Source organism: Pteropus medius, unplaced genomic scaffold (genome assembly GCF_902729225.1).
Source record: "Pteropus medius unplaced genomic scaffold, Ma_sr-lr_union100, whole genome shotgun sequence".
Taxonomy (NCBI): Eukaryota; Metazoa; Chordata; class Mammalia; order Chiroptera; family Pteropodidae; genus Pteropus; species Pteropus medius.
The window spans coordinates 4,296,805-4,322,199 of NW_024349519.1; the positions used below are offsets into that span (position 1 = coordinate 4,296,805).

Genomic DNA, 25,395 nt, shown 5'->3' on the forward strand with positions numbered 1-25,395 from the left:
AATTAATGTCCAGAGAGATGAAATGTCTGTCAGGTTTATCATAGAGCCAACTACTAAAATCCAAGCTTCTTTTTTCCCATTGCAGTGTTCTTCCATTGTATAAGACTATTTCACCAAGATGCCTTATGTTCACTGTTCACATAAAAGCTCCTGTCTGAATAAATGCCTGGGCAATGTACTGGGAAGATAAAAGATTCACTCTGCCAAGTTGAGGTCCAGGTCAGACTAGTGAGAATAAAGATACTTATCTTTTTTTACTTCCAGATGAAAAGCCATGAAAAGATTCATCAATTCATTCAGCAGATATTTCGAGAGGGCTAGCCATTATTCTAGAACAAAGTCTCTATCCTCCCGAATTCTATATTCCAATATAAATAGACAACAAAAGTATTAACAAATAACTTAATAGGATACTTTCAGACATTGATAAGTAATATGGAGAAACTAGAGCTGAGGAGATTACTTTAGATTTAGTAACCACCTTAGACTTTTATTCATTCATGAACATTCTTCTCACCTTGATTATATCTCTCTTACCAACTCCACAATTGCATCATCTTACCAATTCTTGTGAGATTTATTTTTCTATGCCATTTCTCCATTCCCTTCTTCCAAATGCTTTAATGTCTTCATATCACCGCAAATAAATTCCCTTTCTTGTATTTGTTGAACATTTAAGTGTAGTCATTGTGTCTCCTATCTCATAACCGTATTTCCATTTTTTCTTTCTGCATAAACTCCAGTCAAATGGAATACTCACTATTTCTGAACATTTCATATTTCTGCTGCCTATGCTATCTACGCTAGACTTAAATCTCTATAGTAATCTCTCTCATCTCTGAACATCTCTATTTGACAGGAAACTCTCTTCCTGGGCAGGCCCCTCCAACTTCGTGCGAGTCTATTACTTTAAACCTACGTCTTCAAAATCCACCCCAAGTAATGCTACACCATCAACTTTTCCTTGGTTGTTCTGCCCTTAGTCAGCAACCTTTTTCTGAATACCAGATTTTTTAGTATATGCTTTCCTCTTTTTTTCTTTCTTTTTTCTCTTCTGTTCTCTTCTGTTCTGTTCTGTTCTCTTCTCTTCTCTTCTCTCTCTTTCTTACTTTATATGTAAGACCTCAGTTGTTATTCATGTAAGTATGTCCTAGCTTCTTAATTTCATTATCAGCTCCTCAAGTTGGTGGAGGGAAGAGTTATAAAATTATTTATATCATCAAATATAAATTCCCAAATGTGTTCTGCATTAATAGGTGCTCAGAACAAGCAAGTAGGGTGTTAAAAAGTTGTTTGCTGCCCATTTAATGCACATTGTATATGTTTCTGTTGTATAGCATGCATCATTTCACAATGTTATCATTTAAGAGTTATTTCTGCAGCTAGAAATTGTCTTTGTTCCTAATGCAGTATTTGGACATGGTGGATGTCCAAGTCCATTATCCCCTTGTTGAATAAATGAATGAAGATTAAAAAAAAAAAACCTAGATATTTCAGAGTCTGTAATTTGCTCATATTCATTGAGAATTTTAAGGAGGGGGATGGGATCAGTATAGTAACATAATGGTCCAGAAACTTATTTGGCTGTGTAATACTCTGTTTTCAAAGAACCATGAATCTCTTTAGAGATTTTGTTCTCTAAAATGTAGGCTTAAAACACAGAAGGCACCTAACTGGATGATAATGATGATAATGCTGATGATGTTGCTATTTCCTGGATTCTAAATCTTTTTAAGGCGTGGTCTCTAACGCTCTTTGTACTGTTTTAGAAAGTATGTTAAAAGCCACATGGTACAGCATGAGCTAGACATGTTGGAATCTCTGCAGCATGTCTAGCTCTTGTTTGGATATTTCCAATTGGCAGAAAGCTATCTTCTGAGGCAGCCCTTTCTAACTCTGTATAATTCTCTCTACTTAAGAGAAAGTTATATTGAAGCATACTCCATCCCTGTTACTATCCACCTATGGTTGTAGTTCCAATTCTTAAGGTCATCAGTATAACTGAAAGTGGCGAAGACATAGAAAATATTCAATAAATGTGTAAAGAATTGAATTGTGAGAATTTGACTCGTTAAGTTTTTAAATTGGGATTTGGAACTAAAATATGCCCTAGACTAAATTTGAACATAATTTTTCACCAGATTACTTTTTAGTCATGCCATTTTTGTGCCTGTGAGTATCTGTTCATGTAAATGGAAGTGACATTTATGTAGCATTGCAATTTTAGTATATAAATGTGGCTCTTTGGGGAGTTCCTTTTTGAAGATGGGGAATGAGAAATTTAAAAAGGCAACTGGCAATTAATTATACAGTGTTATAATGATATGTTTTAGTTTTTATTTCTTCTACTTCTTTTCCCCTCATGATACTGCTTCACAAAATAAGCCTAATGCTCATGTCTCTTGGTCATGAATCTGATATTTCTATCTGATCCAAATGATTTAGGTTCCTAAAAGGCTTCACATTAAATAAGATCCTTTTTCATGCTTTATGTCTTAGCTTCACATTTTCTCTGACCATGATAGCTTACAAGGGAACCATCTACAAAAGCAAATTGGATAGGGCAATGTCTCCCAATAGTCTGGCATGTAGACCCAACAACAAACAACCGTCAAAGACAGTATTACTTTTTCACAGATTATTCCTATTTATCTTATAAAGCAATTTATCCACTAACTCATGGCTGTAAATAGGGTCACATTAACAGAAATAACTCTAACTCACTCTTTCTTTCCCCATCTCTTCCCATAGCACTTTAGTATTCTTCAAGTTCTCATTCTTTAAGTATTTTTGGGAAGGATCTGGGATGCTTCATGTGTACTTATGAGTTTGATTTGCCAGATTTAGTAGCTACTCCTGCTGGGATAAGTTTCCTTCTCTAGGATACTATTTGGAGAAAAGTTCAGGGCCTTTCATAATTAACACTTGCTCTAACTGGGACTCAGCCTTCCTCTAGGCACTGAAGCTACTTCTTTGAGTCTACCAGATTTGATGGCCTCTCACTAAGAGCTACTCTTCTTCTGAGTAGACACCACCCTGTACTCACACATTCTTCCCTCTGATAACCAAGATATCTTCACTGAGTTATGTTTATTATTCTTGGCTCTTTTAACCCCAAAGGTAAATTCTTCATGCCTTTGTGCACATGGACTTCTTCTTGGCTATCCCCCTAGCTCCCAAGCTTAAGCCCAGGGGACTCCTGCAATGGCTTTCAATAACTCACTTCTCCATAGCACTGTCTCAGGGGTAGGGTTAAAGTTTATCAATCCAGCGGAGTGCATTAATAATCCCATATCCTTTCTATTATGATTTTAAAATTCTGGAAGCAAATGATTTTTCATCATATTCCCCAGGTTGATTATAGTTTGATTTTTAGGCTGTAATTGAATGTGACATTTTCCTTGCAGACCAATGCAAACATTTAGAAGTAGCATGTTATCATGAGAAGAGTATTATACCAGAAGTCAGAAAATCTGAGAGCATTCACACATCTTCCTTAAACTAGCCTTGAAACACTTATTCATTCATTTTGTAGCATTTATTGACACCACATGGCCCTGGACACCCTACAAAGTATTGTGAATGCAAAAATGAATTATGTATCTAGTGATTCTTAATCCTGGTAATGTATTAGGCCAGGGGTCATCAATCTATGGTCTATGGGCCAAATCTAATTCATCATCTGTTTTTGTAAATAGAGCTTTAGTGGAACATTGCCAGGCTCATTTATATACTTATTGTCTATGGTTGCTTTTGTGCTACAACAACAGAGTTAAGAAGTTGCAGGAGAGATCTTATGACTCCTGAAGCATAAAATATTTACAATCTGGCTCTTCACTTAGAAATTTTGCTGACTCCTGCATTAGACTTATCATGGAGAAGATTAAAAAAAAAAATCATTGCCTGTGTTTCACCACTGATAATTAAATCAGAATTTGGAGTGAAGATTTGTGAGTTGGCTCGAGAACCAATGTTTTTTGAAAGCATCCTAGACAAATATAAGGTGTAGCCAGAGTTAAGAAATATGACTAGATAATCTCTACCTTTGAGGAGTATAGATAGTTTATTGGAAAGAAGGTGCTCATAAAAATTAATAAAGGTATAATAGATGAATCTATAATGGAAACATTTACAAACTTCTATGAAAACACTGAATAGGGATAATTTTACTTCATTAGGGAAGTTTCCACAGAGAGACATTTAAACAGATTTTTTAAAGGGTGCATTCACTGGTGAACAAAATGCACTGGGGGTGGTGATAGGGAGAAAAGAAGTAGAGAGAATAGCATATGCAAAGGCACTAGGTATGAAAGAGCATGGCACATTCAAGAAATGATCAGAAGCTCAGTGTGGCCGAACACAGGAAAAAGGGAACGAAGTTATAGGACGTAATGCCAGAAAAGTAAGGACCAAACTGAGAAGGGTTTTGTATGCTAGGAGGTTTGGAATTTATTGTTTTGACTTTCATTTACAAGTTGAATGGAAAATTGAATCTCTCTAGGCCTCAATTTTTTCATCTGTAAAAAGTGTAGTTAGCTCAGATGCTTGCCAGGAGCCCTCTAGCTCTAAAATATAGCTTCCTGAGATTGTGTCAATTACTGCCTTTGATATTCTCAGGTCTGGGAACATAGTTGAGGTTATATGAATTGCATGACTTCTGTAGTAGTGGCTATCTCCTATAATTGATCCATTTCTCTTAATAGTACAAATGAGGGCAATGCTGCTTTGTGGATTCACCTCAAAGGTTTTACCTCAAAGACTTGAGAAAGCAGACTTCTGAAGGAGAAATACTTTGCCTGGTCAATGCATTAAGGCCCTTAATAAAGAATGTTATATAATGATAAAATAACTGTAAAATACTTTATGTTTCATGTAGAGAGGAGCTATAAAAGAAAGACAGTATTATTGTCAAAATTTACATTTTCCCCAATTAGTACTAGTGCCTATTATGGCTTAGCATTTGTAAGTCTTTACTCTCAAAACTTGGTGTGTGAATTACTATGGAATTTTTTCAGTATGATACCTTATTTTACTATTTTACAGCTTCTTATTTATATCAGGTCTCTACATTGTAATTTCATACCTATTTGGATACTTCCTGGAATAGCTATATCTCTACTTGTGTCTCTAATAAGCTACATGTTATTGGTGTCCTATCTTTAAATGAAGTTATTAAACTTATGATGTATATTGAATATTTGATTCGCCTCTTGCCAGGTCTTAAAAGTAAGTGTACAGAATAACCAGTGAATCAAAAAGTAATGTATAATAGACTCAGTGATCAAAGCTTCCAAGACTCTTAGACAGCCCAGTCTATACTTTCTGATTCATTTTATCAAACACAAGTAGATGAATGCACTGAAATTTTCCAATTATATATAGAATGATGCAAGTTGAAATATACAAACATCTTTGAAACCCCAGCAAGGGATGTTGGAAAAAAATTTTATGGTTTCTGTCATTTGAACATCAAACATTCCTATTAAGGATATGTTCTGAATACACTTTAAAAATCCTTTTCAGTTAATAATTCTTACCCTCTCCACACCAAAGAAAATTATAAATTCTAGAATATTGGCCACTATTGACCTCTTTGTCTTACCTTTTCTTCATAGACATTGATGAGTGTGCTGAAGGGCGCCATTATTGCCGTGAGAATACGATATGTGTCAACACCCCAGGTTCTTTCATGTGCATCTGCAAAACTGGATACATCAGGATTGATGATTATTCATGTACAGGTAAACAATGACTGCTTATGAAATAAAATCTTTCTATGTCTTAAATTTATTTTTAAATGTTTTTGAAAGAAACTCTAATTTTTTGGAGAAGTGTCCTATAAATACACCCTTACAACAAAACAAGTCATAAGCAGAAGCATATGGTTTTGATTTGGTAGTTAATTGTGAATCTGTTTTAAGGAAAGGAAACCTGCTCGCTCTGGATGTTTTATACTCCCTGTTAGGAAAGCAAGGAAAAACAAAAGAACCAAATCAATATTGTACTAATTTTATAGTTAAACAGTATTTATATTCAAAATTTGTGTGAATTCTTTGGCAAATCTGAGAAATATCCTCTAAATAATATTTCCTTTATATGACAGTAGATTTTTGAATAAAGGAATAATGACATAAATAATGTGATGACTTTCAGGAATAGATTCTTGGAGTGCTAAGAAGTGGGAACGTTAAAGAGAATTCGGCTCCTTCATCCCTCTGGCAATTATAGTTGAGTAACTACATCAAAGAAATTTGGCTTGTTTTATAAAATATCACTCCCTTCAGTCCCATCCAGAGTCATGTTCGGGGATATCTGGAGTGTTAGCAGTGTCTTAAGGTGGTGGCCTGGGATAAGACAACCTATTCACTTTATATTCTGTAGGTTTCCTACCTGTAGAATATGAAATAAAATTGTGCTAGAAGAGTAGCTTAAAGACTATGGGGTTTGAGGAATGTGGGGGTGAAATAAAATATTCCTTTGTATTTCTTTTTTTTTTTAATGTAAGAAACATAAAAAGACCATATTTTAGAAAAACATAGAATTTTAAAACTGGAGAATACTTAAAAATGTTATTCTTATCACTTTTTACTCTACTTCTAACTTTATAATTTTTTATAAAGAATACTTAGAGGTTTCCAGGGAAAGAGACTCTATAATACTTCCCAGTAAAACTATGAATCTATAATAAAAGTGTTACTTTATGCCTTTGTATTAGTATGTCCTCTTCTAAGTCTTTATTATAATGACCATACTGTGAACCTGTTTATCAGTTAAAGCCAAGGGAAGTTTCTTCCTCTAAATTCAAATATAGTATTTATATAAAAATCAGAATGATGGAAATAAAAAATAATAAGTAACTTCCCAATCGTTGGAGTATAACCAAAGATATTCTGAGAGTAGAAAGTATATTTAATATAGAGTTGCCAATAGATTTAAAAATTCTTGCTTTGTCAGTTCATCTGTAACATTTCCACATTATGGGAACAATTGTACCCTTTTTCTTTAGACAAAATTTAATCATACTGAGTGGCAGAGTGTTTTGAAGAGGGACTACAGATATAATTTTCAACACAAAAAAGGAATATAAAAGAACAGGTTTTAATAAATGCACAGTTCTCTGTAATATTGATATTATCAGTAAGTCTTAGTTCCAATGTAATGGTTAACACACACACAGACACACACATACACACGTACAAAGACTGACATAAAACTGCTGCATATCAGACAGTGATGTTTCAAAATGTGCTCATTAAAAATAAAAGTGCCAGCAATTTTCAATGAGTCTGCTGATTCTCTGTCGTAGATATTTAAAAAGCTTCATATATTTTTGTACTTCTTATTGATTCTTTTTGTTTTTCTAATATTCTTTAAAAATGTTAGAGATTTTAAGTAAGAATACTTTGGCCTAGTGTTGAATAAGGAGTGTTTCTTTAGGGCAGGATATTTTCAAGAGGTTCATTTCCATTCTGAGCCTGTCTGTCTGGCTATAAATCCAAGAACAGTTTAACTGTCATCCCTTACAGAGAATCTTCTGCTTTGGTTCTACCTCTCTCAATACATTTTCCTTCTGAATAAAATCCCACAAATTACTGTTAGTTTTCGACTGCTTTGGGAGAATTTTCCCTTAAGATTCCAAAGTACCCAATGATATAAATGAAGTATTCTTTTGTAAGGATGCCAAAGAAGGCCAAAACCATTTTAAGAAAAACTGTTTGGGCCATGATTTTTGTGCCTAAGGAACTGGGGCCAAGAATTTCGAGATCAGGCAGGTAAAGGAATGTATTTCATGATGCAACAGTGTCTCCAACCAGCACCTGTATTTCTCTGCTTTTACTTGAGGAAGAGAGAATTTCCTGCTCTTAAATTTCCTATTTACAAGAGTAGTTCTACCAGTTTGAGAATTTACATTTGTATATAAAAGCTGGCTTTTCTAGGAAATATGACTGGATTTTATTTTGTAGTCTCAGGTCAGGCGATCTCTGACAAAACTTTTCATGTTGGACCATACAGGGTCAGCACATATGCAGAGTTCCTGTAAAAGAAATGAATGTTTAAATTCTACCTCTTTGCATCTCTCCCTCCACACTTTAATATTAGCATCTGTGTAAAAAATTTGAGGAAATGACTCCTCTGATGGGGGTTTGCTTTGTGGCTCAAGGCATTGAGGCTGTACCTTGTCTTTCTTTTTCTTCTAAATTTTTAAAACTATTTAAAAAAATTTTTCAATTACAGTTGACTTACATAGTTTGCATCTTTTCAAGAGCTCCCATAAGACAGAGCAGAGATTTATTTCTCTGATAAAGATTGGGATTTATTTTCTGGGAATTTTAGTAACACACTCATACCTGCAGTAGAAGGCTTTCCAGAATAAATGTCAAGCCACCACTATAGAGCCATTCTTTGATGTTTGTGGCTGAGCTCTTGGAGTGCTGAATTTGTTTTGCATCTGTATTCTTGCTCCTTTTTCCTTTTGAAGAGCCCCCTGCCATAACATAACCGCTGACACTCTCAACATTGTACCCAGCAGACTCTCAAACTTGCTCGCCCCATCAAAAAATGAATCATAGACATTCTAATTTAAAGAAGAATCCAAGAGAAATACACTTCATAGTTGAGAACTTTGATGAATAAAAGAAGTATTTTTAACTTTCATAACCCTGTAGCTCTGGTATAGAAATTATGTATGCTACAGAGTAATTACCTTCCATAGTTGGTAGATTTGCACAGTTTTTTCTTACAGTTTCAGATGATATGAATTATATTTTCCCTATTATCATAAAATTTTAGAGATAGAAGAATTCTTAAGAATAATATCATCCAATCACCTTTCACAGATGAGGAAACTGAGTCTCAGAGAGATTAATTGCCTTGCTCATGGTCATGCGATTAGTGAGAGGCAAAAAGGAGCCAGAAGATAAGCCTCCTTGTTCTTATCTCTTAAACAAAAGAGTTGTCATTTGTTTAATTTACAACTCAACAAAAATAAGGGGAAAAGATTCATATTTTATGTAGAAATACATTATTTAATGTGTAATGTTAATTAATTAAACTACCTTTCTTATAGATTGTTTCAGTTCATTAGCTTGAACTCCAAAAGCAATTTTTCTTTTACAGATTTTATAATAATCTTAAATCAGAAATCAGTAGAAGAAATATAAATCAACATTTTCGGGGCCTCTGACTCTATTATACAATTACATTCATGATTCAGTGGTACCATTTGCACAAATGACGCAGCAGTTTATACTCTTCTAAACTCATTAATATAATTTTCCTTCCAGTGAAGGTGTATATTTTTTCTTAATTAATGCTTCAAAACTTCTCTCCTCACATTTTCCCCTGTTCTCATAGAGAAAAGCGTGGATATACCTAAAAGGAAAGGAAAAGAGAGAGAGGGAGAGAAGGAGAAAGAGAGGATGGAGAGAAAGGAGAGAAAAGACAAAAGGAAGGGGAAGGAAGGAAAGGAAAAGTGTTTGATGCATATAAGCCATGATAGTAGAATAAATAACTCAATTTTTATGCATAGCAAAGTTTCTTGATTACTTATCTAGACTAATGGCTTTCATGAGTCACTCATATAAGCATTCATTAAATTGGGCAAATTTTTTAGTCTTCCTGGACATCTCTTTTTGGAATTGGTCTTGTATGATGAACAAAGAATAAAATATCTCTAGAAACAAAAATGGAATCAAGAATTTTGGAATTTTCAAAGGATAAAAATATTCTGAATGAAAGGCGTTCATTTCAGATCTTTCTGATACATCTCTCTGCTCTGATTATTAGTTGAAAAATGGAGTTCTGGTGATTTTCATGTTGACGATCTTGTAATCTTTCCACTGTTGTTTAGTTCTTTAGAGTAGGAACAAGAGAATAAGAAAGGTGGACGAGTAACAGAGATAGAAAAAGTTTTGCCCAGCTTAGGTATAAAATTGATTCTTTAGGGCACTGGTTGTCCAACAATATCAGGAGACATTTTTGGTTATCACAACTGTGGGGTTGCTACTGACAGCTGGTGGGTAGAGGCCAGGAATGCTGCTAAACATTCTATAATATTATTATTAGACTAGCTGTCTTCTTGAGGAAATGTCTTATTTTTCCAGGACCCTTTCAACTGGAAGCTTTTCTCTGGCTATTTTCCAACTGAGTCATTAATCTTCATTTTGCACATGAGACCTAGTATCAGATAGCCTGCCCCCTCCCCCCATAACAAAGAATTATATGACCCAAAATGTCAGTAGGGCCAAGGTTGAGAAATTCAGCTTTAGGTTCATTCCATCAAAATTGTTCATTGTATACCTTCTTTTTAACTTTCTCCTTTTTTTTCCCATCAATTTTCTTTTAGACCACATATGGTAATGCCTTCTCTCACTTCTTATGGTACCCACTGTCCTTTCATTGGCCTTTGGCATGAAAAAAGGGCTCCCTTCTAAATAAGGCCCACTCTCTCCTAAGTTCTTCCCTCTCCTTTCCCTTATTAAAAACTTGTTCTTAGCTTAACCTAAGGGAATGATTCTCCAGTGTTAAAACTGCAGGCCTCAGCCCAGGTGGCAGAGGAGATTTCTTAGAGCCCTTTAAATTATACTCTCCTGATGCCTGCTCAATATGCTTTCTACTGACCCCAAGTGCTTCTGTTATTCAAGGCCTTCTGATGCTGGCTTTGGTCCATGTCTCATATTAGAGAAGGCCATAAAATGTCTAAGCACAAAGAATTCTACTACATACTTGATTCTTGTTGTTAGACAAAGAGCCTCTTGTGATGTTCCCCGAGTTTCACTTCTAAACATACTTAACTGTTTATAGCACTGAATACTCCTAGTGCTTACATTTTATGATCTCGTTGTTGTAGTTACTTCTTTTTCTCTAGCAATGTCAATACTGATTTTTTAATTTTTTTTATTTTTTATTTTTTGCCCTTACTACCATCCTGAGTGTCAGGCTTGTTTAGTTTGGTGATTATGGAGAAAGAGTCGTGAATTTTATCATGATATTTTCTTTGCTTTTCTTTTTTACTTTTGGTTTCCCAGCATTTTAAGGAGTCTTGGACACTATTGTCATGCACAAAAGGTTACAGGGAAAGATTTACTACTGGGCAGCTGAAGCAAAGGTTGTAAGTCCGTTATAACCCATGCATGCCCTTTTCTCAAATAGCTGCCTCTTGTGTGTTTGCTTAAAGTTGTCTATCAAGCAATGCTAGAAAAGATAATTTGCTTAAAGTGTTTAAAGAGATGATATTTTGGAAAGACAACAATCATATTATTCTTTTTTATTCTGCATTCTTCCAAAAAGAATTTAAATTGAAGCTGGTAATTTATTGTATGGATGGACAATAACTAACTTTATTATCAGCTATTTAAAAATAGCTCTGGATGGATTTATCAAAATCACAGATAACAGAACAATACAGATAATTCATTGTGTGTGTACCAAAATGATTATTGGTATATAAATAGTAAAGGAAGTAAGAATACCGTGGACAATGGCAGAGAAGCTAAGGGGCCACGAGAACAGGAAGTGAAAATAAGCGTATCAGCTTTCACCAGAAAATCCTAAATAAACAAGGTTGTTTTCATTGTAAAATGCCTCAGCACTTTATCTCTAGTAAAATGCCTAGCAAAGAAGAAATCTTCAATAAATGTTAGCTACTATAATTGTTGTTACTATTATGATTAGACAATGAGGAAATGTCTTATTTCTTTGGGACCCTTTCAACTGGGCACTTTTTTTGGTTATTTTCGGAGTTACTGTATTTTGTAAAATAGATAGCTTTGCTGGAACAATGACTTCAAAGTCTTATTGCTTATTCAACTGTACTTATTATGTACTGTGAAGAGGGCCTTAAAAGAAGAAAGAGAAACCTTGGTGTAACTGAATAGCACTTTCTTTGGAAGTTGGAAAAACTTCCATATGAGGATTTTTCCTAGGATCAAGGAGGTCCTGTTGTTACTGTGAATGAGTGTTGGACTGGGATATGTTTGGGCTAGCTAGATGCATCTGGGCCCTACACTGGAAACTAATCTGCCCAGAGTAGAGAATATGACTTCTAAAGAATTACTGCATCTGGTCATTTCTCCAGCAGGGCAAATTTTAGGAGCCCGGTTGCTTCCGAGTGGATTTCTTTTCTAAAGAATCACAATCAGCAATCAGTCCTGCCATTTGGCTACTAGTTGCCATGACTATTGGGAAAGACTTTTGTATTTTTACGAACTACCACTTTAATTTTTTTTTTCTTTTGGAGTCAGCATTACAAAATATGATAACATTGTGTTATTGTTCATGGAAATCAGACAACTTTAGGTTTTAAAACTTTAAATATGATCCCTAATGCTAAAAGATGTTTATTCATCTCCTGTAGTTCCCTATGTATTATTACGCTGTGTAGTTATTAGAGTGAATTGAAATTATAAACATGATTGCAAAAGCAAATTAAAATATCTAGCCCCAAGACTCAAAGAATTAATAATGAAAGGCCATTTTTAAACAAACATAATCAACAAAGCATCTCTAGAAGAATGTGAACTGTGATTACCAGGAAGGGTTAATGTTTAGAAAACTTCAGACCACGTTTAGAAAACTTTCAGAGAACAGAAGTGAGATGTGTCTGTGCAGTTAGTGAGGAGGCCAAGGCAATGTGCTTATCTCTTTTCTGAAACACATATGTGCATGCATACAATTAGCAGCCAGCTCAGAATGAAACAAGCTCAAAGGCTCACGGAGCCGAATTGCCTTTTTAAAGATGAAAAGCTTGGAAAGGAGTCTGTGCTATCTGAATCTGTCAGCTCTGATGTAGCAGTTTCTAGGCTTGTCAGAGCCTTTATGCAACATCTCAGCACAATCGTTGTATTCATGTATGACCTCCACCAGTCAGCCATGGTTTGATCATCAAAGCCCTCAGTGGCATGTGTCCACACAAACTCGCCTCTGTGCAAGCTCACCTGAGCACTGAAGATGATGGGCTCTGCCTCATTAGCCAGCCTTACCTGCTTTGACTTGGTTAGTCAGTAAACCCTAATTCACCTTTGTCTCAAATGGCTGTATTATTTGAGTTTTATTTTGAGATTTTTATACGAAAAGCATAGAGCTGAAAACTCACATAATAGAATAAAAGGATTATACATGCCAGGAGTGTAATAATAGCGGTGTCTTAGCAACAGACACCTGTGGAGGACAGGATTATTGAAGCTGAGGTTCAGCAGATGCCTTTCATTTGCTTCCTTGATTTTTGGCCTTGACATGTTAGCCAGAGTGAAAGTTTGACCTTCCTTGTGCTTCCTCACTGTTTGGGAACTGCATGGAACAGAGTTCATCTTCTGGTTCTGCTGTTGATCTGATCTTGCAGTGGGTGTGTAACCTCCTGATGACATTGCCTTGTCTTAATGCTCTCCTTTCCTCCCCTCTGCAGTGTCACATTCAGCTCATGGTTTTGGGCTCTGAGGGTGAGTTTTTTCTCTCAAATCCAGAACCTCGTCTCTTTTGTGTGCTTCTGCTAGAGTGAGGCAGGGCCACACTGACTGCTTGGTATGTGCTTTCACTGTCCGTTGCCACTTATTTTAGTGATTGGTACTTTCTTCATATAACTTCTGATACCATATAAGAGGCTTCCTTTTGCTTAAACAAAGTTTTTCTTTTTGATCAAAGAGAATAGCATTGTATTAGTTATCTACTGCTCTATATAACAAATAACTCCGAAATTTAGCAGCTTAAAACAACATACATTTATTGTCTCACAGTGTCTGTGGGTCAGAAATCTGGGGATGGAATAGTGGGGTCCTTTGCTTCAGGGTCTCTCATAAGGCTGCAATCAAGTTCACCTCCAGGACTGGGGAAGGATTTTTTCCAATCTCATCTCTATGCTTGTTGGCAGATGAAGTTTCGCACTGGCAACTGTAAGTTGCCCTCAGCTCCTTCCATAGAGGCCTTTTAACATGGCAACTTGTTCATCAAAGCTAATAAAAGAAAGAGCCTGCTAGCGGGGTGGAAATCACCATCTTTTGTAACGCTAACCACAGAAGTGTTATCCTATTACCTTTGCTGTGGTATGTTGGTGAGAAGTAAGTCACTAGGTCCAGCCCACTAAAGGAAGGGAATTACACAAGGCAGGAATATAAGGAGGTAGAGATCTTTGGGGACCATCTTAAAGGCTGCCTACTACAGACATTGAATATTATGTGTAGTTATTAGAACTAACCCACTTCAGCTAAGTGTTGATAAAGAACACCAGATGGATGAATAAGAGTAAAGAGAGAGTAGTAAAAATGTGTTGTGTAAGAGCTGTGCATGAGTGATTGTGAAAAATTCATGAGATGTCACACATTTCTTTCACTTTACATCAGAGCTTTGATATGGGTGCATGATAATGCTGTTGTACAATTTAATAGATGGAGATAGTGGAATTGAATCATGACAGTACATTGTGGTACATTCTGTAACAAAGAAATGTGCAGAGAGCTGTGGGGAGCCCAGAAGAGGCCGTGAGTAATCTGGCTTAAGACTGGATATGGGCAGGCATCACCAAGCGACATTTAAATTGAGATATTTAAGGTTGAACAGGCAATTCAGAAGAGAAAGAAGTGAGAGGAAACATTTTAGGAAGAAGGAACAGTAGGTACAAAAGTATAGATTGCTGTATAATAGCAAGTTTAGTGTGACTGGGATTATAGAAGATAAAGTCAGAAAATCCTATAGAGAATTCTAAACACATTTTATGGTTTCTAAAACATTTCTTTCAGTCTGTGCACATTCTAATTGAGGTGTGCATATTGAAGTATCAATGCTTTATTTTGCTGTTGGTTTATGTTATTTTTCTTTTTGGTGGAAAGTTATTTATTAAATTAATGATACTTCTACAAATCAATGATGACCTAGAATCGGGGTGATATGGTATTTCATTCCAAAGAAGACAGAATATTTCATTGGTATTCTTGGAAAGCAAATTTTCAGTATGGCCTAATGAACTGATTTTAGAATTTTTTTTAGAATGAAATCATAACCACTAAGTCACCACCTGAGACATTTTTATGTAATAGGTTAGCATATACATATTCATTAAATATGAAATACAACAATAACAAATGGCGAAAACAAGACAGGAAATAGCAAAGAGGTCCAAAAAGCCTCTCTCTTTAGTTAGTCCAAATCAAATCATAATCTCCCTGGCCCTCTCTTCTTTATGAACATTTTGTGGCATTTTAGCTTATGGATACCAGCTCATGCAGACTTTTTGGATTTGAATCACTTTTCTACTATCCACTAGCTGTGCTCTTGAGCAATTTATTTAACTTCTTAGCCATAGTTTCTTTATCTTTAAAATGGAACGATAATGCCTACCTTATATATTGTTTCTAGAATTAAATGAGAGGAAGCATGCCAAGTAATCAGCATGACAATTAAAACATAGCAAGCACTTATAAGTATAGTTATTATTATTCCTATTTGTGGTAAACAATAATGGCCTTCCAAAGATGTCCCCATCCTATTCCCCTGAACCTGTAAATATGTCACCTTACCTGGCAAAAGGGACTTTGCATATCTGATTAAGGTTAAAGATCTTGGAATGAGGAGATTAGCCTGGATTATCCAGATGGGTTCAATCTAATCACATGAATCTTTAGAAGTTTCTCCAGCTTTTGTCAGAGGGAGGCGTGACTATGAAAGAATGGTCAGGAAGAGGCAACATTACTAGCTTTGAAGATGGAGGGGGGCCATGAGCAGAAATGGCCTTTAGAGGAACAGCCTCTAGAAGCTGGAAGAGGCAAGAGGATAGAGCCTCCAGAAAGGAATGCAGCTCTGTGGACATCATGATTTTACCCTGCTGGACCTATGTCAGACTTCTGGCCTGTGAAACTATAAGATAATTTGTGTTGTTTCAAGCCATTAAGTTTGGAGTAAGTTGTTATGGCAACAATAAAAAACTAATACACTATTATTATTAGCTAACACTGTTGAATTGCCCCAAATTATAATTTAAAATGATTCTCAGTTCTCATTTGTTTTCTAATTATTAGGAGCAACAATTCAGTTCTAATAATTCTGGAGCAAGTCTGCTATTTGTGGGGAGAGTTACAGAGATGCTTTGTTCAGGAGGGGGCAGTTCATATTTATACCTCACTTTAATGATTGAGTTGCTTTTCTCATATTTGGTTTTGGTGTAAAGTTAGAGGCACTCATTATTTTAAAAACATTTTCCTAGTCTGCTTCTGGTAAACACAAACATACACAATTACACGAAAATAGATTATGTGTTTACTTAAAACATAGTAAATCAAATGATGACATAGTACATTTCTCACCTGCCTATTTTTTAAAGATTCTGAACTTAATAACATGAGGAAGTTGGCAGACAATAATTTTGAAAGCACTATTAAAAAATTCATTTGTAAGCTTAGGTGGGTTATTGGGGATCACTGCTTCCATAGATCTTTGGACTGGAATGCAGTGTTGTTGAGAATGACCTTTTAATTCAGGAAGGCTCCATGCCAGCAAGACTATATCTGAGTCACAAATTAGTGACCTGTAGATTGTGATTGTCTCTCGGCATTGATATGTTTGGCTTTTGGGGCATTTTAATGATCCAGTATTTAAACAGTCAGATTTCATTATGAAAATCTACATTTCTCTATTAAGTCTTGATCTGCATTGCTACACCCCAGCTATCAATTGCAGATGATAGTTGCAACCTTCTTAGAAGAGAGTCTATCCAGTTCACCTCCTCATCTCTCAGTTACTGAGACTCAGCAGTTCCAGTAAGAAAATATCAAGTGCCAGAATTCTAATAGCCAGTCAGCCTCATTCAATTGCTTTTTTTTGTCTGACCCATCAATTGGAGTATTTTTAGTTTGCAATGTATGATTTAGAGTATTAAAATTATCATAAATATGGACATCTTAAGCCATGGAGATTTTAATATAGAAATGATGTCAAAGGTTTCGCTTCTTTATGAGTCATCTCCTCACTAAATTCATAATTCACATTGACATAAACTCCAGAAGAACCATCAGACACTTTAATAAATTTTGAATTTTGAATTTAATTTGTGAAATTAAATTATAACCTTAGATAGTAAAGTCACAAGCAGACTCTATATGCTATTATAGTATAGTGTCAGATAGCTGGCCAATTTTAAAAACTCCTAAAAACTTAGCTCATTGCAAAGCTTATAGCAGAAGAAATCATTTAGACCAAAGAACACATAAAATCTCTGGATAAACTAGGAAGTGTCCATGGAAGTGAAACTGTTTAATACTGGATATTGTTTTGTTTTCTTAAGACTAGTCTCTTCTTTGACAAATGTAATATTTTTCAGAGTGGTGTGGCAGTCAATGGCTTGTAAGAAGATGACAGGATAGTCATAGAATGTAATCATCTAAGGGAACGCAATGCCTAGATTCAGTTTGCAGGATTTTACTGTGAGTTAATCAGTGAAAGATGATGTTACTATTTGCCAGTCTTCTGCAAGAACAGTTGGTCCTGAGGCTATAGACATTAGTTTGGATGATATTAATGATGTTTTTGATTTTGTTTGGCTTCTCTTCGCATACATTACAATTAGTGGTATTAGCCCTATTTCAGCAGTAAAACTTTCCACATTTCTGTGGGAATCTGATGAGTCCAATGACAATCTACTAATAGAGCATAGTGGCAAAAGCCGTGTGCAGCTGTCCACCAACTGTTCTTGCAATTTCAGGCAACTCTCTGCCTTTCTGAATCTCAGTTTCCTGTCAGCAAACAAGGGGAAAATATGATTTGTATATAATAAAGTTACAAGTGATAGGAAAAGCTCTGTCTTAAGCATAAAGGGATGTCCTGCAAAGGTGTAAGTGCCTTAAAGAATACACATAAAGCTTGAAGAGCGGCCTGGAAAATGTGCAGAGATGAAGGCATCTCTGAAAGCTTTGAAGCTGTAACAATTTTTTTCAAATGGGGTGATCATAATATGTTGTCATCCCTGATGCTGGGGGTCACTGCAGGATGCTGTATGGGGACATACAGTACTAAAAATAAATTCTGTCTCTTCGCCTTCCAATTACCTGCTTACATTCAGAATTCCTGGGCAGAAGCATGTAGTTGTCTTATTTTATGTCACATAACCAGACCATGTATTTCCTAAGGGGCAGGACGTTGGCTAGGGCAGAAAGTGTCTTACCTTCTTTTGGCTTCCATAGTTGGAGGGGCCCCCTGCCTCCTACCTAGCCTCACACAGTGGATGATATTTTTAAAATAGAGAGATGCTGGACAAAGAGAGAGAGAGAGAGAGAGACAGAGAGACAGAGAGACAGAGAGAGAGAGAGAGAGACAGAGAGAGTATGAGAATATCTATATTGTTATTACTCTTTAATCTGCTTGGTTGGTGTGAGGTTCTATGATAAGACTATGCATAAAAGAATGTTGACTGAATACTTTCCAAAGTATTGTAAAAATATAAGGTGGCATTATTATTATTCTCACTGTCACTATCTTAGTTTAAACTTTCATTGTTTTTTACCTGACATGGTAGATATTCTAATATCTATCTCACTGTCTGTAATTTTTTATTTGACTTCAACTTTGTCAACAGTTTATCTTCCTATCCAATGTAGTCATTTTCTTCTCTAGAAACTTCAGTGACTACTCATTGACCACAGAATAACAATCACTCAGCTTAGTAGAAGCATCTGTCTTTACAGTTCATGTCTAACTGTGTTCTTCTACAAACCACAGGCTTTTTTTGCTTTGTAAAACTATTATAGTAGAACTTGATAAGGTACCACACTGTAATGGAAAACTCGATGAGGTACCAAACTATAATACAAATATATAGTAATTGGTTCTAGCCCCCATTCTCAAACTTGGTGAACTAAAGGTCTTACCTTTTGAGGGGCTTGAGGGAAAGATAGCTCATATCATCTAAGACTTTAGCAGTTAAATTCAAAGCATATTTAACTTTGTAAGGATTCAACAGAGAGCATGCCCTGAAGCCTTCTAGTGGAAGGCTTCAATGTTCTCAGCATGTGTTGGTCTTAGAGTCTAGCCTTCCTGTCTGCTACACAGTAGGGTTGCATCCAAACATAGTGACTGTGCAGCCAACTCTCTCACTTCCCCCTAGACTGAGCCAAGAAAACTGAACAGCTATATTGCCTAAAACCAGGAGCAACAGCTCCTGCCCCCTCCCCTTCAAACCACACAATGTATCACACAATAACTGGGCAACCAACTAAAAATAGTGTTTCTCATTAACCTTATAACATTACAACCTTCACTTTACTTGATTTTTTAGATCCCACTTATTCCATCATGGAAGATTTTATTATTCCATCCTTTGAGAATATCTTTGCTAATATAGTTTTTACTGGCCCAAATAATTTTCTTTACCTTTTTCTTTACTTAATGAAATGCTACTCACCTTCTGTGGCCCAGGAAACATGGTGTCACCTGTATAAAGTTTCTTTGAGTTGTCTCATTAGAAAGTTTGTGTTAATTTAGCAGCTAATGGCATGAGGCTCAAATATTTTTAATATTCCCTTCCTAGTCACAGTATGATATTTACAGTAGATTTTTTCATCTGTTTCTACAACTCTTAGTTCTATTTGGCTTTGTAGTTATTTACAAATCTGTCTTCTCCCATTGAATTAAATATCATGTAAAGACAGGCTTTATGTCTTTTTCATTTCCACCCCCTCCCCAGAGAGTAAAACTTGATGAATTTCATAAATATTTCTTAAATCAATTAATTAAAGTTGATAGTCTATCTCTATTAGAATGAGAGCAAACAAGTGATTGGCTTAAGCATTCACATGATCAATGCATTTTTGTGTTTTTAGAAGTAGCTTTATCAATAGAATTCAAGAATAAGTCTTAGAGCTCAACAACATTTGTGTGAAATGTATAGCTATCATCTTGTGAACGCTTCCCATATGCTAGATATTTAATTAACATAACCCCATGGTGCAGATATTCTTGCTGCATAGATGAGAAAGCTGTGTCTTAGAGAGGCTGAGTAACTTGCTTAAGTCCTCAGTTATTATAAGTGGAGGAACCTTTTTAAAATAAGAAGAGAAAAGAATATTTGGCTACTCTCTTCCATCATTTTAAGGAAAGCAAAAATGTTCCCAGAGTAGATAATGTGAGTTAAACATATAGTTGTGAACTTAGACTCTCTCTGAATCTCCCCACCCTCAAATTCATGTCCATTAGGTTATATATCAGAGCCAATCCCAGGTAGAATTGTGTAGGGCTCCTGATAGCTGTTCCTTGGCATTTTCTTTTATGCTTTAGGTTTTCTAGTAGCCTCAAATTTTTTCTAAATGATTAAAATTAATATATGCTATTGCACTTTTTTTCTGTCTTCTCTAGTAAAACTCATAAAGCCAGACATCCATTAAACAACTAATTATTAAGCACTTATACATAAGTCACTGTGCTAATAATGAGAGCTAACATTTGTGTTTTCTATGTGCTGGACACAATGATAACCCTTTATATACATTTTCTCATCTGATCTTATTATTGCCTTTCAGATCAGTACTAATATCTATCTCCATTTTACATGTGAAGAAACTGAAGCTGAAAAAGCCCTCAAATTTTGTGGGCTTTTAAGTAGAAGGGCCACTTAGTGAGGAGAAAATTAAGTATCCTGGTAGTATTTTGACTTAGCAATCAAAATAGCTGCATGGATTAGAGTGATTTTTAAATTCCATTCATTCGGGTTTTTCTCTGACTCCTTTCCTTAAGTTGAACTTGGCACTTTATATTCTGTAGACAGTATAGTACTATTCACAAGAATCATTCTGGAGCCAGACCACCTGAATTGAATTCTGACTGTGCAGCTTATTAACTGTGTGATCTTCAGTCAGAAAGTTGCTTAATTCACAGTGACTCTGTTTCTTCTTCTATAAAATAGAGATGAAAAAATATAATACCTCACACTCAATGTGATGATTAGATGAGTTAATATATATTTAAGAAGTTTGCAGCAATGCCTGGTGTGTGTGTGTGTGTGTGTGTGTGTGTGTGTGTGTGTGTGTGTGTGCGGCTTGCACGCATGTATTTAATATTTATTAACTGCCATTTGAAAGACACGTGCTTGATGCTTTGGATGATACAAATATAAATATGTCCTATACCCTTGTCAGCTTTATAATCTATGAGAGAAGGTAAATACATATTTATTTAGTTATGTATCTAAAATTAATAAAAGACAAAATTAATTGATTGCTAAACACAGTTATAAGCAACGTGCTGTGGCCATTTGCTTTATAAAATTATAAAGGTAGATGCAAAATGAGGAGAAATAGAAATGCAGAGAAAAACATTGGCTAGAAGTTAGGAAGTGAGAGCTGTGTGAAGGGACCTATCACTTATTAACTGGAAAACTCAACCAGTTACTTTACTTCCCTGAGGCTCTTTCTCTCTTGGTAAAATAGAGAAATTATATCCACTTTATAAAGCTATTATAAGGTTTAAAAGCATTAGATGTTTGAAGTGCCTATAACAATGGATATAAAATAACATATGGTTAACCAGATAATATGAAATTCTATTCTAGTACTCAACTATAAAAGAGATTATTTTATCTAAGGAGCAAGTTGGAATTCAGAATAAGAAAACATTTCGATCCCAATCTAACTTCATTGTGTCTCAGCCACCAACCATTTGCTAAAGCCAGGCCACCCTGATTCCTTACTTACTCCCCACACCCAATTCATTTCTATCTCCTTTGTTTTAGTTTTTAAAATAAGAGCTCATGTCCAGACCCTTATCTCTGTCTCCCTCCCATTATGCAAGTCTAAGTCACCTTATTATTGTCACCATCATATTAGTTTTTCATGTTTGCTCTTGCAATCTCCAATCTGTTCTGTGCACAGCAGCCAGAGCAATCATTTAAGATAAAAAATTACCACTGCTAAGAAAAAAAGAAATTGACCCATATTGTGCCCTTTCTTATTATCATCCAGTGATTCCCATTACAAACCTTTGATTCAGCCCTTCCTTACCTCTACTACCTTGCCTCAGTCCACTCTTTGTCTTGCTTCTCATTTTTAGTCTTATTGCCCTTTTCTGATTTCTGAAAGAAATGCCAAACTGGAATTCCTATATTCTATCCCTTTTACCTGGAACACTTTTCTTCCTTTTGCACAGTTAGCTGTTTCCCATTCTTTAGATTTTAACTTAAGTATTCCTTTCATGTCCACTCCATCTAAATAGCCTCTTCTCCATCCCTTGTGGTTCTCAATCATTTCACCTACTATTTTTTCTTCAAAAACGAATACACACAAACCTTATCATAAGCACCACAAAGACAAGGAAGCTGTCTGTTCATTCTGCTTTCCTCATCTCTGGATTTCCAGAACAGTTCCTGGGAGGTGAATGAGTATCAGTAAATATTTTGGTCCATAATTCATCCAACAAATATTTGTTGATTGGCTATGAAGAGCATCGAAGCACATCACATTGGAAGTTTAAATAATAAAAAATATATTAGGGAGTGTGAAACAGTGTGTATGTATAACTTTACCTCATCTGGTATAGAATGTCCGTGCAGTTTATTAACACCTTCAGAAGATCAAATAATTCACCAGAAAGCTGAGCCTGTATTAAATTAAGACTTTTCCTCCTTTTCACATATAATTGCCATACCTGCCTGATTCTATTTGAGGAGAACTTTAGGATATATCTTATAAGCATTGGTAGGTGGTTGCCATGGTTCTTTTATATTTCTTATTTACATTACCTAGAATTTATCTCAGATGTATTATACAAAATATAACTCAGTTACATGCCACACAACGAGCTCATCTCTCTGTCAGTCCCTCTAGCCCCTTACTCATACTTATTCTTCTTTACTAAACCAAGTCTGTTTTGTCTGTCTTTTTTCTTTTACTGCAAAATAATGACCTTAATATGTTATTCCAAGATTATAGGAACAGAAGGATGGAAATAGGTTGTTGATCTCCTCACACAGGCCTCTCTGTTCAAAGTCTAAAATAGTTGAATCTTCTTTTGTAATAGTAGTGAGTGTAAATTTGATGCACGTTCAACCTAAGCATTCTTCTGGTATTCCTTTTTTGTTTATCTTATCTTATCAAACATCTCCCTGATTAGATTAGACTTTCCCAGGTGAACTAACACTGTTCCAAGTAGAAAATCTTACCCATGCTTCTAATCTTTTAAAAAGTCTTCTAAGCATTTTTAAAAGTATAGATAAGATTTTCTTTTTAATTTTGCAAAATCTTTGTATCCTTATGCACCTAATAGAACCAGTCCACCAAAATGAATTCAGCTGTTTATCAATAGAAACCCTATGGAAATTCAGGAGAACATAAATACAAATGTTTTTAAAAACTTGACATTGGTGAATTTAAATATATTATGTTTACATGAAACCCTAAATTTCTAGTTTCATATTGCTACATGTTTTCTTTTATATATGGATCATTTTTTTTCTGATACAGTTATACTAGATGCACCCAGTAAATTAATACAGAAAAGTCCAAAGAAAAAGGAAGAAATTAAAATTTTCTGGTATCCCTTCTCCTAGAGATACTGCTGTTAATATTTCAGAAATAGTTTTTATTCTTTTATCTATGTATGCAATGCATGCGCACCTTTTAAAATTAAATTGGAATTATACTATCATACTGTTTTAATCTTTTAAAATTTTGACTCCAAAAATTAAAAAATTGATTCAATGCCTTTTACTTTTTAAAGTACCAGGGCCCTGAGTAGCTTTACAGATGCTGAATCTTGGGATCTTTCTGCTGTATCACTTACTCATGTTTATGATTTGCTTTTATTCCTTTCCCTCTTCATTATAATTTTTTCCCTCACTACCTTTTTTTAACAACATATCAACACTAACAGAGGCATTTTTAATCAACACGGTTTTAGGTTGTCCCTCAAGTCATCAGGGAGATTGGCTTTATGTCAGATGCTGTGTATTACTTGATGCCTTACAAAAGTGAATCATTTCATGATCTTTCATTTTGCCCCAATCCCTTTTTTATCATGAAGCAAATTTGCTTGAATTTTATTACTTACTCCTAGAAGAGTAAATGTTTTAATAAATAAGCTGAGTGAAAAGCTATGTGATTTAGCAGACAAAAAATTGAGATCCCATTTGTATTGTTCCTTGTTCATGCTTTGGCTATGTATTGTGTACTTAGACATTTTCCCCACTAATTTATTTTTTGTGTATGAAGATGTTAGTATTAAAGTCACCATTTTTCAGATATGTGCTTTGTTTTAGCTTTTTACTAGTGGTGATAGCTTTGTATGGAGCTAGCCATATGCTTCTCAATTACATCTGATTCCAAGAGAATGTAGCTGTGAGAATTCTGGATAGGATCTGGTATCTGTGGAACAGGTTTTTTTGCCTTTATAAAGGAGATATAGTTCACTCCATCCCTACTGTTCTTAACTGGTTCAGTTTTAAAGTTTTAACATCCTCAGTTCCTTGTTGTCGCCCCCAACCATGTTGGATTCCAAATACATTTGATAACTGAAAGAAGTATTTGGAAACTAAAGCATTTCTGAACAGAAAAGCATCCACTCTTATTTATACTTTATTGCAGTTCCTGGTTTATAATATATTTCACTAAATTTACCCACCTTGTTCCTTAGATAATTCTATATGAATAATATGTTAACTATGTTATAGCAAACACAATACAATCTGAAATAGTATTCAGTCTAATAATGCTTGTTGCTAGGCAACCATATTCCCAACATAGTAACTGAATCAGTGCAAAGTGAGCATAAGCTATCCAAACAATATAGAATGTAGAAACAGATCACATATGTACTGGCTTTACAAATTTTGAATTGTTAATATGACTGTTTTTCAAAATTAGAGAAAAATTAAATCCTTAATTTAAAGCTTTTGGAAATTCAGGGAGGCAGAATAACTAATTATTTGTAAAAAACAGACAGATCAGGGTTCACATCCCAGCTCTATTATTTAATTGCTGCATGACAATGTGTAAGCTATTTACTCCATTGCCTTAGTTTTATCATTATTATTACAATAGGGATAGCAACATCTACTTTGTGAATTTGTGAAGACTCAGTGAAAAGTGCTTCATGTAGTTCCATAGTAAGTGTCCAATACATTAAAATGATGATCATGATGATGATAGCTTGAAGGTCATGAAAACTGTTTTTTAATCCTTTTGTATTTCTGAAGCAATTAAGACATATTTATAGAGCATTAGCCTTGAGTAATAAACCAATTCTTTGCCCTCGAAGAATTTACAATTTTATTTGGGAGATAGATATACACTAGAGAAAAGATAATGACTGCCAAGCATATCCAAAGGCCCTGAGCTGGGTTAAAAGGTTAGTGTGCTTGAGGGACTGAAAAGAGGCCTTGGATTTGTAGCATAGTGAGCAAAGAAAAGAGGAGGGTGGCATGAGGTAAGAGTA

The 25,395-nt window shown here is 35.1% G+C and overlaps 1 protein-coding gene across 7 annotated transcripts in view; it reads left to right on the forward strand.

Annotated features, from left to right (window-relative positions):
* NELL2 (neural EGFL like 2) overlaps positions 1 to 25,395 on the forward strand; it is a 300,577-nt gene that overhangs the window by 165,030 nt on the left and 110,152 nt on the right. For all 7 annotated transcript variants that reach the window (XM_039882249.1, XM_039882250.1, XM_039882245.1 and 4 more), the window contains one exon: positions 5,616 to 5,741. In XM_039882249.1, coding sequence (XP_039738183.1) covers positions 5,616 to 5,741 — 126 coding nt within the window. The remainder of the gene's footprint in view (positions 1 to 5,615; positions 5,742 to 25,395) is intronic.